The sequence below is a fragment of the Punica granatum genome, chromosome 7 (assembly GCF_007655135.1).
Source record: "Punica granatum isolate Tunisia-2019 chromosome 7, ASM765513v2, whole genome shotgun sequence".
NCBI lineage: Eukaryota > Viridiplantae > Streptophyta > Magnoliopsida > Myrtales > Lythraceae > Punica > Punica granatum.
This window is the reverse complement of record NC_045133.1, coordinates 21,708,209-21,723,474: the sequence shown is the minus strand read 5'-3', so window position 1 is coordinate 21,723,474 and position 15,266 is coordinate 21,708,209. Positions and strand designations below refer to the sequence as shown.

Below are 15,266 nucleotides of genomic sequence, written 5' to 3'. Positions count from 1 at the left end.
TATTATCCAGCACTGCAAGTCCCTAAACCTACAACTTCCCTCGCATTAAAAGAAATTTTCCGGTTGCATCCTAATATGAAAATTCAAAAGGCCCAGACTAATCAATTCAAGCTAGGTACACTAAAGAGTAAAACTCTATTAGTGTGGATTTTCTTTGTTCACAAGACTTGAGTTCAAGACTTTATTTAAAATAAACATGTACTGAATCACTTGAATCGACTCACGTTGGTTATTAAAAGAAAAAACAACTTTTGTACGTGGTGTATTCTTCTGCCAAAAAATCTTAAATGGTAATTTCTTACGAAATGAAATGGCAAGAGATAGCTTATTCAATTATTCCATTATAGAAATCATGATCCATAACCCATGTCCTAGTAAGTCCACCTATATATTTATGCGATTCTATTGACACTATCAAAAAAATTCTATTGATGCTTGTGAAAGTAAGATCGTCAAAGGATTTCTTGCATCATTTTGAATGGATTTGTCGAAAATGCATGGGCCCTGGAATCGAACAACAATTTTGGGCACAATACAAGTGCAATTTGCGAAAGTTGATCAAAATTATTCCCCCCGATAATATTAACGTCATATAATAGGTTTTGGTGCTTAAGAGGTCATCATAGAAAGGGAATTTAGATAAGATTTTTGAAAATTTGCTTTCATCACAGAAAGGGAATCTATGTATAATATAAAGGGGAATCTACATGTAATATATAAAAGCGGAAGCGTAGAATCGTGGGAGCTCCATTTGAGAACCTTCAACTTCTGGAAAGATATTTTCGATTGCTCGAATCACTCAATTTGATAACTTTCAGCTTCACATTAATTGACATTTCATTTTAAATTAAATGAACTTACACTATATTTTATTAGTGTTATACTCAAAGAATGTTAAAAATTTCTCTAAATTATTTGCATGTAATTATATATAATAAATTATTTTTAAAAAAATAAAAATTTCATTAACAATCAGAAATAATTCATCGAAATACGTGATATCCTTGAAGTTCATTATGCTAAATTCTCTATAAATACCAAATAAAATTCATTTTATTTATCGTCTTTCTACTTTCCATGCTTTTTTCCTAAGCACTTATATATATTACAAGGTTACAATCTCTCTGTAAGCATATTGTTCGCTTTAAATATCTAGAGTGCCTGTTTATTTATTGTGATCATAATTTTACTTATGTGATTGCTTGTTTTATATATTAATATTTATCTGTAAGTGATATGTATTGATTATCTATATATTTTGTAAATAAAGATGAAAAATTATCGAGCAATGCTTGGGATCAACTAGTTTAGATATTCTTGAAATTTGCTTCTCTTTTGAGTGACCAAACAGCTACCTTTTGTTAGCACATACACCCAATCCATCCACCCACATCAATTAAGATTCCCCAATCACTGAACACCAGAGATTTCAGATTCCTACGCTATTGTCTTTATGTCATAGATTCTCCTGAAACAGTTGTCACCCATGGCCAGGGACTCTGTGGCTTCCCATGCATTAAACTCTCTTCATTATTCAATCTCTTATTTCTGTTCCTTGGCGTTTCATTTTTTTTTTCCACTTTTAACCGATCATTAATGACCTGTCATCATGGGCTCTGTAAAATTTAACTCTCTTCACTCTCATTACTGTTATTGATAGGGGTGTGCACTGATACCGGATATACCCGGAATCGATCGGAACTTAGGGTAGGGTCCGGGTAGCTCGTATTGAAAATATGATAGGGTCCGGGTATTAAAATTAGGAACCGGTGAAAACAAATCTGATTTTGATTTCTACATATGGGGTACCCAGAATCGGAATCAGTACCTGCCAGATAATAATTTTCATAATTATATTCAGATATATTTCTCCCTTTTATTTTACCATATTCCCCTCTCTGTCTCTCTCTACGGAAGCTTCGCATTCTTTATCATCAACAACTTTGGTTTGACGATGATAGGTGTATCCTCGATGAGGCCTAATCGTATTACAGATGTTTAGTTTTGTGGATGGATTGATGATACATATTACCATTTATTGTAAATGCATTGTGAATTTAATATAAATTTATGTCGACATTCTGTTATGCGTAATTACTGATCATGGATGAGACATTTTCGGTTTTATTTAGCAAGACGAAAAAATTTAAAGGTTTCAACATGGTATTCGAATCCTGAGGGATAATACAGGTTCCAAGTAGGTTCCAGTTCCATGACTCAACATGATAGGATCCGATTCCAAAATCTTAAAACATGTTCCTTATAGGATAGGGTTCGAGTATCGTGAAAAAAATAAGGTATCCGGAACCGAACACCCTTAGTTCTTCATGTTTCTAATAATTAATAATGAGAAAACGGTGTATAGAACTCCTAAGTTTTAAACCCGATTTTTGTTAGTCAAACTTCCCGTAATCTTTTATTTATCTTTTCCTATCCCTCGAGTAAGATCATAGGTCTGTCTTGTAAAAATTGATCATTAGGGTCATTCTATAATTTGTCAACAAGAAAATATATATGCGATTCACATAAAACATTTTATGTGAGTATTGAGAGCACTGGTGATTTCACTGTGTTCTCGATTGCTCTCTCTCTCTCTCTCTCTCTCTCTCTCTCTCTCTCTCGATAAAGGGGGGTGTTTGAAGTATGGACGGATCAAAAGAGATTATTGCATATTTTAAAAGCGCTTAAATTACCGTGCATGAGATAGAGGGAGCTAGCCAGGTAGCGAGTTAGCCTATGCATGTCATAATCACACACATCCTTGCGTTTTTTTCCCCCAGTGACTGTTAAGTTCAAAATGTAAAATAAATCACGTCGTGTGCTTTTTATCGTGACAAATAGTTCATTTCTCGTTTTTAAGAATCAAATTAAAGTTTTGAAAAGGAGTATGATGAAAAGTCTTTTGTTGTTTGTTGCAGTTTGCAGCCAACGGAAGTTGGAATACTGTGAATTTGGGCTTAGCTTAGCTGTTGCCATCACGAAGAAATTGAATTCTTCAGGGTTTGGAACTCGTACAATTTTTGTTTTGTTTGCTACTATTTTTTTTATTTTTTTATTTTGGACTATTAAGCAAATACAGCCAAAAGGAGGGGGTTTCTTGCAAAACTAAAACGTTAATTTCGTCGACAGAGTCGGACAGTCTGACTGAACTATGCAGAGTCAAACATGTGTTTCAATGTCCCATGTCACTGTGTTTCACTTTCACTTTCACTTTTTACTTTCATCTTACCGGCCAAAAGTAATAAGAGAAATTTAAGCATACATACAATACGGTTGGATACCAAGATCCATAAGATTAAATTAAACTTGTTATGTTGGACATGACCAGTCCGCTTATAGACCAAGTGCAAAATTTACAAAAATTGCAGTGTCATTTCTTCCAAGTACAATCTCTGAAATCATGACAGCAGATCCTTTTAATAAGTACTTGACCCATGACTGTGTTATTGATTTTTTTTTTTATGAAATACTAGGGCGAGTTCCATTTTGTAATTGATTTTGGCAGTGGGATTTTTCAGTCCCTTTAGAGTACTTGAATCGGCTAATAGGAATATATAAATTTTGATTCACGAAAGTGAGTATAAGTAATTTTATCTAAATTCAAAGAACAATACGTTAATTTATTTTTAGTTTTGGAGCGAGTCCTCTCTTGGTCCATCCTAATTCATATATCTTTAAATGGTGAAATAGAGCTTTTCACTACACGAATTCTACCTTATAGGGACAATAACTGAGATGAAAAACTCCAGCACTACATGACATAGAAACAGAAAAGTCCATCTCAACGGGTCCGTATCAAAAAGCATTGTCTTAAAATAATAAGACAGAAATTTGAGACAGAAAAATTCGTTTTAACTTTATAAATGGAAAAAGCTATCTCAATTTCTGTCTCACTAATTGAGACAGAAAGGGAGACGCAATTTGCTGTCTCTACCTTAGAGACAGAAAGAGAGACGGAGGAAGCAAAATTCCGCCTTTCTCTCTGTCTCAATCCTCGAGACCTAAATCCCCAAAATTGTAAAAAGAAAAACAAATTATTAGTTCGGCCAAGCCTGGAGGAAGCACGAGCTTTTGTACGCCAATCTCCTATACAAAGGGTGCAATGCACCTCTGTCTCTTTAATTGTTTGAGTTTTACACTCGTAGAGACTCGAACCAAGGTTTTCACCTTGGCGTGCATGCATATTACCACATAGGTTACTCTCATTTATTGTTACCTTTTAATATTTCATTATATTTATTATTATTATTATTATATATATATACAAATTTTCATTTTAAAACTAATATTTACTTTTCTATTACTTATTTGTTAAATACCTACACTCTTATTGTAATTTGTACATTTTTTACTAACACTATTAATCTTTGTATGTAATTTATTTATTATTTTATCTACAAAAATTTTATGTACAATCAATATTCATCTCTATTATTTTAATAATTTTTGAAACTTTTATATTGACTTTCTTTATAATTATATTATTATACCGAGCTATTTGTGATCTCATTTACACTCAACATCAGAACTAATATGAGCAATTAATAACTTATTTGATGCATTTAATTTATGAGTGATCAAATTATTTAATTTTCGAAGTGTGAAAACCTAGAGGACTTTTGGGTTTTACGGAAGGTGAAAAAGAATATTCAAAATGAAAAAAAGAGAAAAAAGAAGAAATAAATATTCGAATTTATAAAAAGTATCTGGATCCATAGAGATGGAGATTTGAGATAGAAATTTTCGTCTCATGTGGATATAAACGGGAATTTGAGACAAATATTTCCGTGTCATTATTAAGAGACGAAATATTCTGACTCCTAATCCGTCTAAAAAAAAACGAAGTTCTATATCTTATTTTATGTCTCTTCGATGATAGATAGAATTTTCCATCTCAATTTAAAATTTTCATCTCAAAATTGAGACAGACTCGTTTTGTCTTAAAATTCTGTCTCTATAGTAGAGACGAATTTTGAGGCAAAAAGCATCATCTCCATATTAAGAGACAATATCTTTCGTCTCCAAATCCGCCTCATATAATGAGATGAAGATTTATGTCTTTTTTACTGTCTATTGGGTGATAGACGAAATTTTGCGTCTCATTTTCAAAATTTCCGTCTCAAAATAGAGACAACTCCATTCCGTTTTAAAATTTCATCTCTATAAGACAATATTCGTGTAGTGTTTAAGAATGGGTAACCAATTACTACTAGTCCATACTATTTAAATAATTGATTATATTTTATTAAAGTTTTTCGGTTTCCTTTAAGGAAGGAAAAAGAAGAAGAAAGAGGTAAATTCTAATAATTAATAAATGGAGACAGATAGTTTTACTATGTATCGAATTGTGAACCTTTTAATTACTATACGAGCATGCGCTATTGCGGTACACCATCTTTTCATGTTTAAAAGTCAATTTTGATCGAATGTTTTTTAAGCTGGGACGACAAGGAGCATTTTGCTTGTGGGCCCTCTTGATGACTTGTTTCGAATATACCTCCCAACATGCAGTGAGACTGGAGAAGAGGAGGATCAAGAGGAGATAAGAGATGATAATATTCATATATTAGGTCAGGCATATATGAAGTGCAAAATGGTCTAGGAATCTGCATATTTGATAGATCTGATCTTTGGACACCACCATTGCTAAATCTTTGAAATTGATTAGAATCCTTATCACCTCATCAAGTCGTCTCCATCTCCATTCGGTTTACCGAGTTGGGCCCTTTCCCTTTTGGGGAGTTATTCGCTCGTCCAAATAGAAATAGACGATGATCCGGACAAGAAGCTCATTTTCATGAATGATAAACGAACCAGGGAATTCAAATGCCTACGCGAAACGGCCTTTTTGGTTTGAAAGACAGAAATGGGTGAGAGGGGGGAGACAAAGAATCTATGATTGTGCGTCTAATGTGACTCGTCAGAGGTTGGAGGAGTGCAACCAAAATATCCTTACATAGTCCACCAATTAGTGTCCAAAGCAATTGATTTTAAGATCCACCGCACCACATTTTAGAAAATGGAACCTTGGAATAAAGAGAACACACTCGAAAATCTTTCATACACCTGATTGCATCTGTAGTTTTTCTACGATATATGATTAATGAAATAAATAGTAATATGCAAAGATAAATCTATCTTTCATGACTGCTCATCTTAGTAGAATAATTTTACGAGATATACATGATAAGACTGACCTTCAATGAGTATGTAGCAAGAAAGATCTTCGGTGTATATATCTACATCAAAATAAAGCAAAAGGCATATACTAGCAAACAATGTCATGATGGAATGTTCCAAAAGATAAGGAGTCGATGGATGTGGCACGATGACCAGCCAATAGGGAATTTCACAATCTTGTCAAATGCTTTATGCTCCCTCAGCATATTGGATACTTATCTTGGAGACAAAAGGATATAGTCCATCAATAGCTTATCTATATATATATATATATATATATATATATGTATATACATATATATGTAAAATATGATATGAGAGGATATACTTTCTTTTTTTTCCATCAAGTTGATTATATAAAGAAAAAGCAGAATTATACTATGTATTATGACAAGTTAAATCATGTCATCAAACAATTTAACCAATTTGGTCCTTCGTGAATCATAATGTGCAACACCAACGCAATCTTCTTTAACATTCTTTAGCGTTGCACTAGTAGAGTGTTGCGATAGTGCTGGTCCATCAAACTTAACCAAATAAGCTAAACCGTCGTGAACCTTTCTTCTTCTATTTTGTTGCAATCAGTCGTGCATCCTGCCCATAATGCATATGACCCCATGCCACGGTGTCTTGTACTTCCTGTTTCGGTCGAACAACATTAATCATCTCGTTCGTGCAACCAATTCAAGAGGCGAAGCTTCAAAATATCGATAGTTAAGGGAGATTTTTGCAAATAGCAGTTCATAACATTTCAAAATGGGCCCACCAGAAAGAAGTCCAACCAATTCCTTTTAGTATTGTTGCATTGGGCTTTTGACTTTTTTTCTTGTAAGTGGGGCTTGGTATGGGCCTACTTCTATATATTATTTAGCCCTTTTCCTTTCCTTTTCTTTTACTAGGATATTAACCTCTGTTGTAATCGAAAAAAAAAAAAAAGAGAGAGACATGAACCATTCAATTTGTTAGAAGACTTGGTGTGATAATACCTTACTATAATATATTTATAAAAATTAATATAAATCGAGAAAGATGATGTACTGCTGTGTCGCATGTTCTTATTTGTCAATCAAGAAATTGTAAATTCTAGGGGTGCAAGTCAAAGCCAACCAACCCGACATAATCCGACCTCGAGAACCCAAACACTGAAAATCCATTTTCAATTTCGGGCAGTTTGAACCCCCTTAATGGCTCTCGGGTCAGCCACTGAACCGACCCGACAAACTCGATGTGTGTGGGGGAAACCGAATTGACCCGAATTTTAATTAAAAAAAATAATAAAATAGGGCGAAGAAGGTTCCTTATTTTCTTCTTTTTCCCTTTGTTTCTTGTCTCTAGAGTTTGACTTTTGAGAAACTGAAGCAAATGTAATACACTGTGAGCATAATATGCTGTAGTTGTTTAAATTGAAGTTTGGCTGCATGGTTGACGTTTTGAATTTGGTGAGCAGTGTGTGCTACTATGTGTGGATATTGGAACATGCAAAGCACACAATGTTTTGAATGAGGCATGTCGACGCCTACCTCAGATTGGTGCTTACCTCCCAGGACTGAGTCTGCCTTTTCTTCTATTTTGCTTTGTTTTTGTTTTTGTTTTTGTTTTTTTTCTAATTAAATTCGGGTTAATCGGGACCCGACCTAAACAATCCGACCTGCAAGGAGGATATGATGCATGAAGGAGAAATGCAAAGCCCTAATCCTTGTCAATTCTTTTGTCTTTTCTTCTAGTAAGAAGATGCTCACAAGGTCACATGATTTGAGCCTAACTTGCACGATGTGGCACTATAACGGGCTCTAGCAAGGATAAACACAAAACCAAGGTTATCATGCCCCCATCTCAATACGATACCTACTCGGGTTTCAGATGAATAAAAATCAAGATTTAGAGGTGAATACATTGTGACGTGGAGACTCCATGATGATGAGTTTCGCTGGCGAAGAATTTCTTCAGAAGCCCGTTGTGGGCCATAAGCCCTAATCCTTGTCAATTCTTTTGTCTTTTCTTCTAACTAGAGGAAGAGTCCAAAAGTGTCATAAATCGAAATGTGTTGGTTGCCTTTGCTTTTGGAATAAAATCATACTCTACTTCCCTTCAATTTCTTCCTTAATTCAAAAATATAATTACTATTTTATTATTTTATCTTTTATCTCAAATCATTATTAAAATTAATTATTTAATAATATACTTTTACATTTATATATATAAACACAAATAAAATTTTGTCATTTTCTCACATTTAATAATAAACTCTCACATCTATTTTTTCTAATTATTATTACAACTATTATTTTAATAATAAATTCTCTCATTTACTATTACCGATTTTGTCCTACATAGGTGGAGAGGGATTGAGTAAAGTCCTACTTCAAAATCAAACGAACCCGTAGACATTTTTAATGTACTTGATAAGAGGAATCCTATGGTACAATCACCAAAAAAGAAGAAGATAATATTGTACAATCGAGTGTTTTACTAAAAATTTCAATAAAATTCCCTTGCAATTCTCTAATAAGGTAAGTAATGACGCTTCGCATTTTGTATAATCTCTTTCAATTTCAAGTAATTTAGTAGGAGTCTGAGTATTTTATTCCAATTAATTTTATAAATTATGTATAACTTACTCGAAATACGTATAATCTATATCTATATACATTATTAAAAGCTGGGACAAACCTTAGGAAGATGCTACGTAGGACGAGCCTAAGCTCTAATTGAGTGGCTCTTCAAGTCTCAACCTATGAAATTTCGATAAATAATATAATATTATGGTGCCACATCATTCATGAAATTTCAAAAGTCTCTTAACTTACAAAAGTCAAAATGTGACTAATTGACAAAATCATAAAATCTCCTAACTCATATGAAAGTCTAGAAGTTTATAATCTTTAAAATCCAAAAGTCTTCAACGGAAAGACGTATGAAAATCTCATATATAGTGGACGTTTATCTCTCTTACTTTGATGAAGAAAGATTTTCTCTTTAAATTTTCATAATTGGGGACCTATTACTGTTAGATTGCCTCGACTTTTCTACCAAAAGACAAAGAGGACGTGTTGGTAGTGGATTCTGCATAATTGTAAGATGATGAGGTCAAGATTTGTTCTCATGATTTTGTTAGTTTAAGACTATAACGCTCCGTTTGTTTTCAAAGTCGTGATTTAAGATTTTAACTTTAACTTTAACTCAAAACACTACACAACAAAATACACATTTCAAAATTCAAATTGGCGGGCCCCATATATTATTAAAATACAATCCCATTATAATTAATTATCTATACCTTCCATTTATTTCATATTTCAAAAGTCAAACTGGTGGACCCATATATTTTTGTCTTCTTCTACAATCACAATCACAATCACAAATTCGTGACTTTAACTCCGAAAACAAACGCATTGTAAACTTCTTCATTTTCTATTGATAAATCTTTGTTTTTTGAGTTTGTTATATTTTGATGAATGTAAAGTGATTATTGGCGTTGTTATTGATTCCAAGTAATTTTCTAATGTGAATATACAGTAGTTGTATGATCGAGGAAACATTTTGGAATACGAATAAGTTTGTTGATACTATTGTGTTATTATGTACAGGTGATGATACGGTTTAAAATTTATATATGATTTTCAATTAATTAGTTACTAAATAAACAATAAATTTTATATGTTAGACTATGTATTAGGCGGATTCCTCATATAAATTATTATAATCATGTTGTATATCTCATGTTCCTAATAATAGTGATCGATTTTACTAATTTAATAGCTCATACATAGGCACGGGCCTTTCATCTAGTTTACGTAATAGTGAAATACTTTACAACCGTTTTAAGTAATTCATTTGCATGTGCCATGTATAATGCCTCCACATAAACTGATTGCATTTTAGAACTTTCCATTGCACAGTGCTTGAAATAAATGGAGAATTTTGACGGCAAAAGAAAAGAAAATATTAGGATCAAGAAGGAAAACGAATAGGAAACGGTCCGTTTCATTGATGATCCGGTTCGGTTCCGGTCAGAATACAAACCGGACGTCATGAGAGAGGCTTCTTTTTTTTTTTTTTTTTTTTTTTTGGGGAAAAACCCCAGGGAAAAGCCCTAGCTCCATAGCTGCAACATTTCTTCTCGAGCTTCCACTCCCTCTGTTCACGGCCCCGCTCGCCGGAAAACCGTTCTTTCAGGTAAAAGCCGCTGCTTTAAGCTCCTCCGTCATGCTCTGTCTCTCCGGAAGTTCGAATGGGATCACCATTGGATGGTTTTCCGTGTTTGCTCTGTTTTCCTTCTGCTTCTCACTGGGTTATGATTTCTTGATTTGCGACAGAGCTTTTGACTTGCTGCCTTGATTCATCCTGCTGCTCTGAGGCTTTTCAATTTTTCAAGGAGCAGAATTTGATCTCCTTGGTCTCAATTGTTGTCGGGTTTCGCTTCTGTTGCCGCGGCATTTCCGTTACTTCTGGGGGTGGATCAGTATGAATTTGCAGCGGTTAGTTTCAAGAAGAACAGTGACCTGCTTGTCTAGGCTCAATGGAAGATTGCTATCTCAATGTTCCTATTCTGAGAGGAATTTCTCATCACTTGCCCCGATTGCACCACCGTCCCGTGCGTTGAATGCTCCGTGTAATTATATGGTACGAAAATGGCGGTTCCAGAGATCCGATATTGCGTTCATTCGTTGCTTTCACTCGGCCCAGGAGGTTGGGGAAAGCGAGACGGAGGACGATGATGAGGACGGGACTATGAACGAGTTTTTGTCCCGTTTCGTGTGGATAATGCGTGACAAGCTCAAACAAGCCTACCCTGATAGCGACAAGTCGACCATCGACGCGATGCTCTTGGTCATTGCGGAGAAGGTGGTCGATGAGATAAAGAAGGATGGGATCGACAAGATGCTTCTGGGTGCTGCTCCTTCAGTTCCTTCGGCTGATTTCAGTGAGGATTTATGGAGGATGGTGTGGGAGGTGAGCAGTAAGGTATTGGGGGATATGGAGAAAGAGAGAAAGAAGGAGAAACTGAAGAGGTTTCTGCAGGAGGAGGAAGTGAAGGATATGTGTAGATTTGCTGGAGAGGTCGGGATTCGTGGGGACATGCTGAGGGAGCTTAGGTTTAAGTGGGCAAGTGAGAAGATGGAAGAGAGCGACTTTTATGAGAGGTTGGAGGTGATGAGGGAAAATGCAGAGGCAAGAGAAGAAGAAGAAGAAGAGGGAGGGGAAGAAGCAAAAGCATATGGGGCTCAAGAAGAGGCTGAAGGTGTTGAAGGTGGGCCAATGGAGGAGAAACGTAATGTTCTTTCTCTTCCGAAGAGACGAGGGAAGTTCAAGTACAAGATTTACGGGCTTGATCTCTCGGATTCAAGGTGGGCTGAATTGGCTGATAAGATCCATGAGGCCAATGAGATAACTTGGCCTCAAGAACCTAAGCCGATTACCGGTAAATGTAAGCTAGCTACTGACAGGATTTTGTCAATGAAAGAGGAGGATGACCCTTCGCCCTTGTTGGCCGAATGGAAAGAGCTCCTGAAACCTAGCAGAGTTGATTGGATGAATTTGCTCGATATTCTGAAAGAAAAAAGTATTCGCTTGCACTACAAGGTATACACATCTCATTCTGTTGCTACTGACCAAATTGCTCTTGTTATTGAATTTCACTTCTCCTAGATATGATGTAGCTAAAATAGTAAATATGCCTAAAACTGCAGATAAACCTCGTTGTGTTGTTTGTTTTATTGGTTGCTCATCTGATGGTTTCAAATTTCAATATTGATATAGTAAATTGCGATCTCTGTTCTTTAGGTTGCAGAATTGCTGTTGAGTGAAGAGTCTTTCCAAACAGACATCCGTGATTACTCAAAGCTTATTGATGCCTATGCCACAGAGAACTGTCTAGAAGACGCCGAGCGGCTGCTGAAGAAGATGCATGAGGACGGTGTCTCACCTGACATCTTAATTTCCACCATTGTGGTCCACATGTATTGCAAGGTGGGCAATCTTGACCGAGCCAAAGAGGCGTTTGACACCTTGCGAGCCCAGGGGTTCCGGCATAATATAAAGGCCTACAACGCAATGATCATGGCCTATGTGAAGGCAGGCCAGTCCAAGTCGGCTGAGATGCTGATGAGGGAGATGGAAGCAAGAGACCTCAAGCCCACTGAGGAGATCTACATGGCACTTCTTCAATCTTTTGCTCAACAAGGTGATGTTGGTGGGGCGGGAAGAATTGCGACTACAATGCAGTTTGCTGGGTTTCAACCAAGTTCCGAGTCATGTACATTGCTAGTGGAAGCTTATGGGAAGGCTGGGGATCCAGATCAGGCCAGAAGCAACTTTGACTACATGATCAAAATTGGGTACCAGCCTAATGATCGCAGCGTTGCCAGCATGATCGCAGCCTACCAGAAGAAGAATCTCTTGGACAAGGCCCTGAATCTCTTGCTCGTGCTTCAGAAGGAACACGGGTTCGAGCCTGGGGTGAGTACCTATACTGTCCTGGTGGACTGGTTAGGTAAGCTTCAGCTGATCGATGAGGCAGAGCAAGCGTTGGGTAAGATAGCTGAACTGGGCGAAGCTCCTCCTTCGAAGATCCATGTAAGTCTCTGCGACATGTACTCGAGGGCCGGTCTGGAGAGGAAGGCTCTTCAGGCTCTGGGAGTTTTGGAGGCAAAGAAGGAGGAGCTGGGCCATGAGGACTTTGAAAGAATTATAAACGGGCTTATTAAGGGAGGATTCTATAAGGACGCTCAAAGGGTCAATGGACTAATGGCAGCTCAGGGCTTCACTCCGTCAGAGCCGCTTAAGGTCGCCTTGGAGGGGTCTCAGAGTGCGGCCTTTAAGGGGAAGAGGCCGTCACCATCAGGAAGATAGACTTTGAATTTCACTTGACAGTTCAGCTTTGAGAGATCCAGAGGGAATGCCGAACAAAGAGGTTAGATGCATTTATTCTACTTCTGAGCGTCGTTATATATGGCAAGTTCTTGCAGAGATTTAGTTGCTGTATTTATACCTTGTTCTTTGTTGATCTGCCATGAACTGGCGAATAAGACAACAGATAGGTAGTCAGCTGAGCTAATAGGACAATCTTGTTTAGCCGTTGAAATCCTTTGCTTCTTTCTTCCTTTGCCTTTCTGAAATGGCATGTCATGTGCGCTTTGGTATCAGAGGTCGTTTTGTTTTACTATCGTGTTCACACAAACCAGGGAGACAGTTTTTGCTGCATATGCGTTATTTGCTCCATCTGCTGTCATGGATTGCTCTCAAATTGTATAAGATCGAGAAGACGTGAACTGTGAAGAGTTTTGGAAGTTAAATCGGGGCAGTTCCTTCTCTTTCTCCTTCATTCCACCGTAAAACTTCAGTCTACAAATCTGTTCGGGCGGAAAGTAAATGAAATCTTCTATCTGAGAAAAAGGGGAGATGGGCAGTGGTGAAAAATAATTTTTTTTTTTTTGGAAATGCTCTGAAAAAATATATCATCTCGGTCGCCCTCGTAAAATGCTCTGCTCGCTTAAACTGGATGAATTTTCTCGAATGTGGTATTGGTACCGTCTTTGTTTTGAACCGACTGTTTGAATGACGAGATCATATGAAATGAGATCGATCCTTGTGCAAAATCAAGGACATTTGAGTACACATACAACGTTATGATGACCAAATTGTCCGCATGGCAACACAAAAGAAACTAGTGAAAGTTCCTACTGAGGAAATAATTTTAAAGAATGAATTCATCAACAAAGAGTTATTCTTTGTATATTGTTGCGGAGGGCAATGGCAGGGTCATTTCGGTCATGTCTTCATATTGACGCACAGGATCATTGGATCGTCATTCTAAGAGATCATTGAGCAGATCAAATCCACTGAAAATAAATGAGAAACCCGTGGAGTCAACCAAAGAGCAATCGATGGAACTGTACATAGAAGAGAGGACTCATCGTCCACTGTCCTTGATAATCCGCCTCCTAGCCAGGAACCTCGCCACCCGAGGCGCCGACGCCATCATGATCGGGACCCTCACTGGAAACAGCCCCTTATTACACAGCACTGCCCGTGTCAGGGCTCTGCCCGTGGAGGCAGCCAGCTCCGTAGTACGATTCCACTTCGTGCCTGCCTCCTGCTCTGCCATGGCATAGTTCTTGATGGCGGTGTAGAGGCCAGTGATGGAGGTGCCGGAGACAGAGCAGTGGATTCCCAGGGTAGCCTCGCGGTACTTGTTGAGCAGCTCCGTGAATCTGCCCATCTTCATCCTTTCCCTATTGAAGAAGAAACGGATTGATTGAAGCCTATTCGCCTGAGCTTCTCGGCTCGGGATTAGTTCGAAGGCTCTGAGCAGTTAGTATTTGGGGAGAGAGAGAGAGGGGAAGATATTCCATATTTATAAGTTAGTTAGGTTTAGGGCTACTGAAAGTACATGAAATTCGAGGCACTCGTTTTCTTAAGCAAGATTTCGGGTTCGAGTATTGTGAATTGAGAAAATTCAAGCTAGTAGAGCTTTACTCTTAAGTAGGCCGACCTCGTTTGATTGAATTAATTGCATTTCATTGGGTTTTCGGATATCAGAGTTTACACAAAAAAAAGAAAAAAAAAGTACAAAAAGCCCCCTTGTGGTTTGAGTTTGGAACAAATTGTATCCTGTGATTTTTCTAGGGACAAATAACATCACGTGGTTCATTTCGTGAGACATAATGGACCTCGCCATTAATTTTTCATCACTTTTGGTTCTCAAACTTTTTATTTTCATTATTACCCTCAAACTTTCAACTTTTTTTACAATTTAATCCTAAAATTCGGGGGAAAAAAGGGGAAGGGGCTTGGGCCTCCAGTCGGCAATCTCGACCCAACTACCGAGGTTGCCAACACCCACAAAGGACGCCATAAACATCAAGGGTGGGGTCGGGATCGCCAATTGGTGGTCCTAGCCCCTGAGTCGACTGGGATCTAGAGGTCGACTCGGGGGCGGAGGCCGCAGATCAGTCATTACAACAATACCGTACCAAGTAAAGCTTAAAAGATCAGTGTCGGGTATTTTAGTGGGGTTGATAACATCTAAGGTCAGACTTCAAGACTTGAGGAAGATTAGGCTACTCCTTCTTTACATGCTTCGA

General features: G+C 37.2%; 2 protein-coding genes across 2 annotated transcripts; one reads left to right on the top strand and one right to left on the bottom strand.

The window, feature by feature from the left end:
* Positions 1–10,233: 10,233 nt before the first annotated feature.
* LOC116214025 (pentatricopeptide repeat-containing protein At2g35130) lies at positions 10,234–13,411 on the top strand. Its single transcript, XM_031549238.1, has 3 exons — positions 10,234–10,356; positions 10,497–11,763; positions 11,965–13,411. The coding sequence occupies exons 2-3, from the start codon at positions 10,645–10,647 to the stop codon at positions 13,030–13,032; spliced, it is 2,187 nt and encodes a 728-aa protein (XP_031405098.1). The 5' UTR covers positions 10,234–10,356; positions 10,497–10,644; the 3' UTR covers positions 13,033–13,411.
* Positions 13,412–14,092: 681 nt separating this feature from the next.
* Positions 14,093–14,401, bottom strand: LOC116214497. The gene has a single exon (XM_031549897.1). The coding sequence runs from the start codon at positions 14,399–14,401 to the stop codon at positions 14,093–14,095; it is 309 nt and encodes a 102-aa protein (XP_031405757.1).
* Positions 14,402–15,266: the final 865 nt, after the last annotated feature.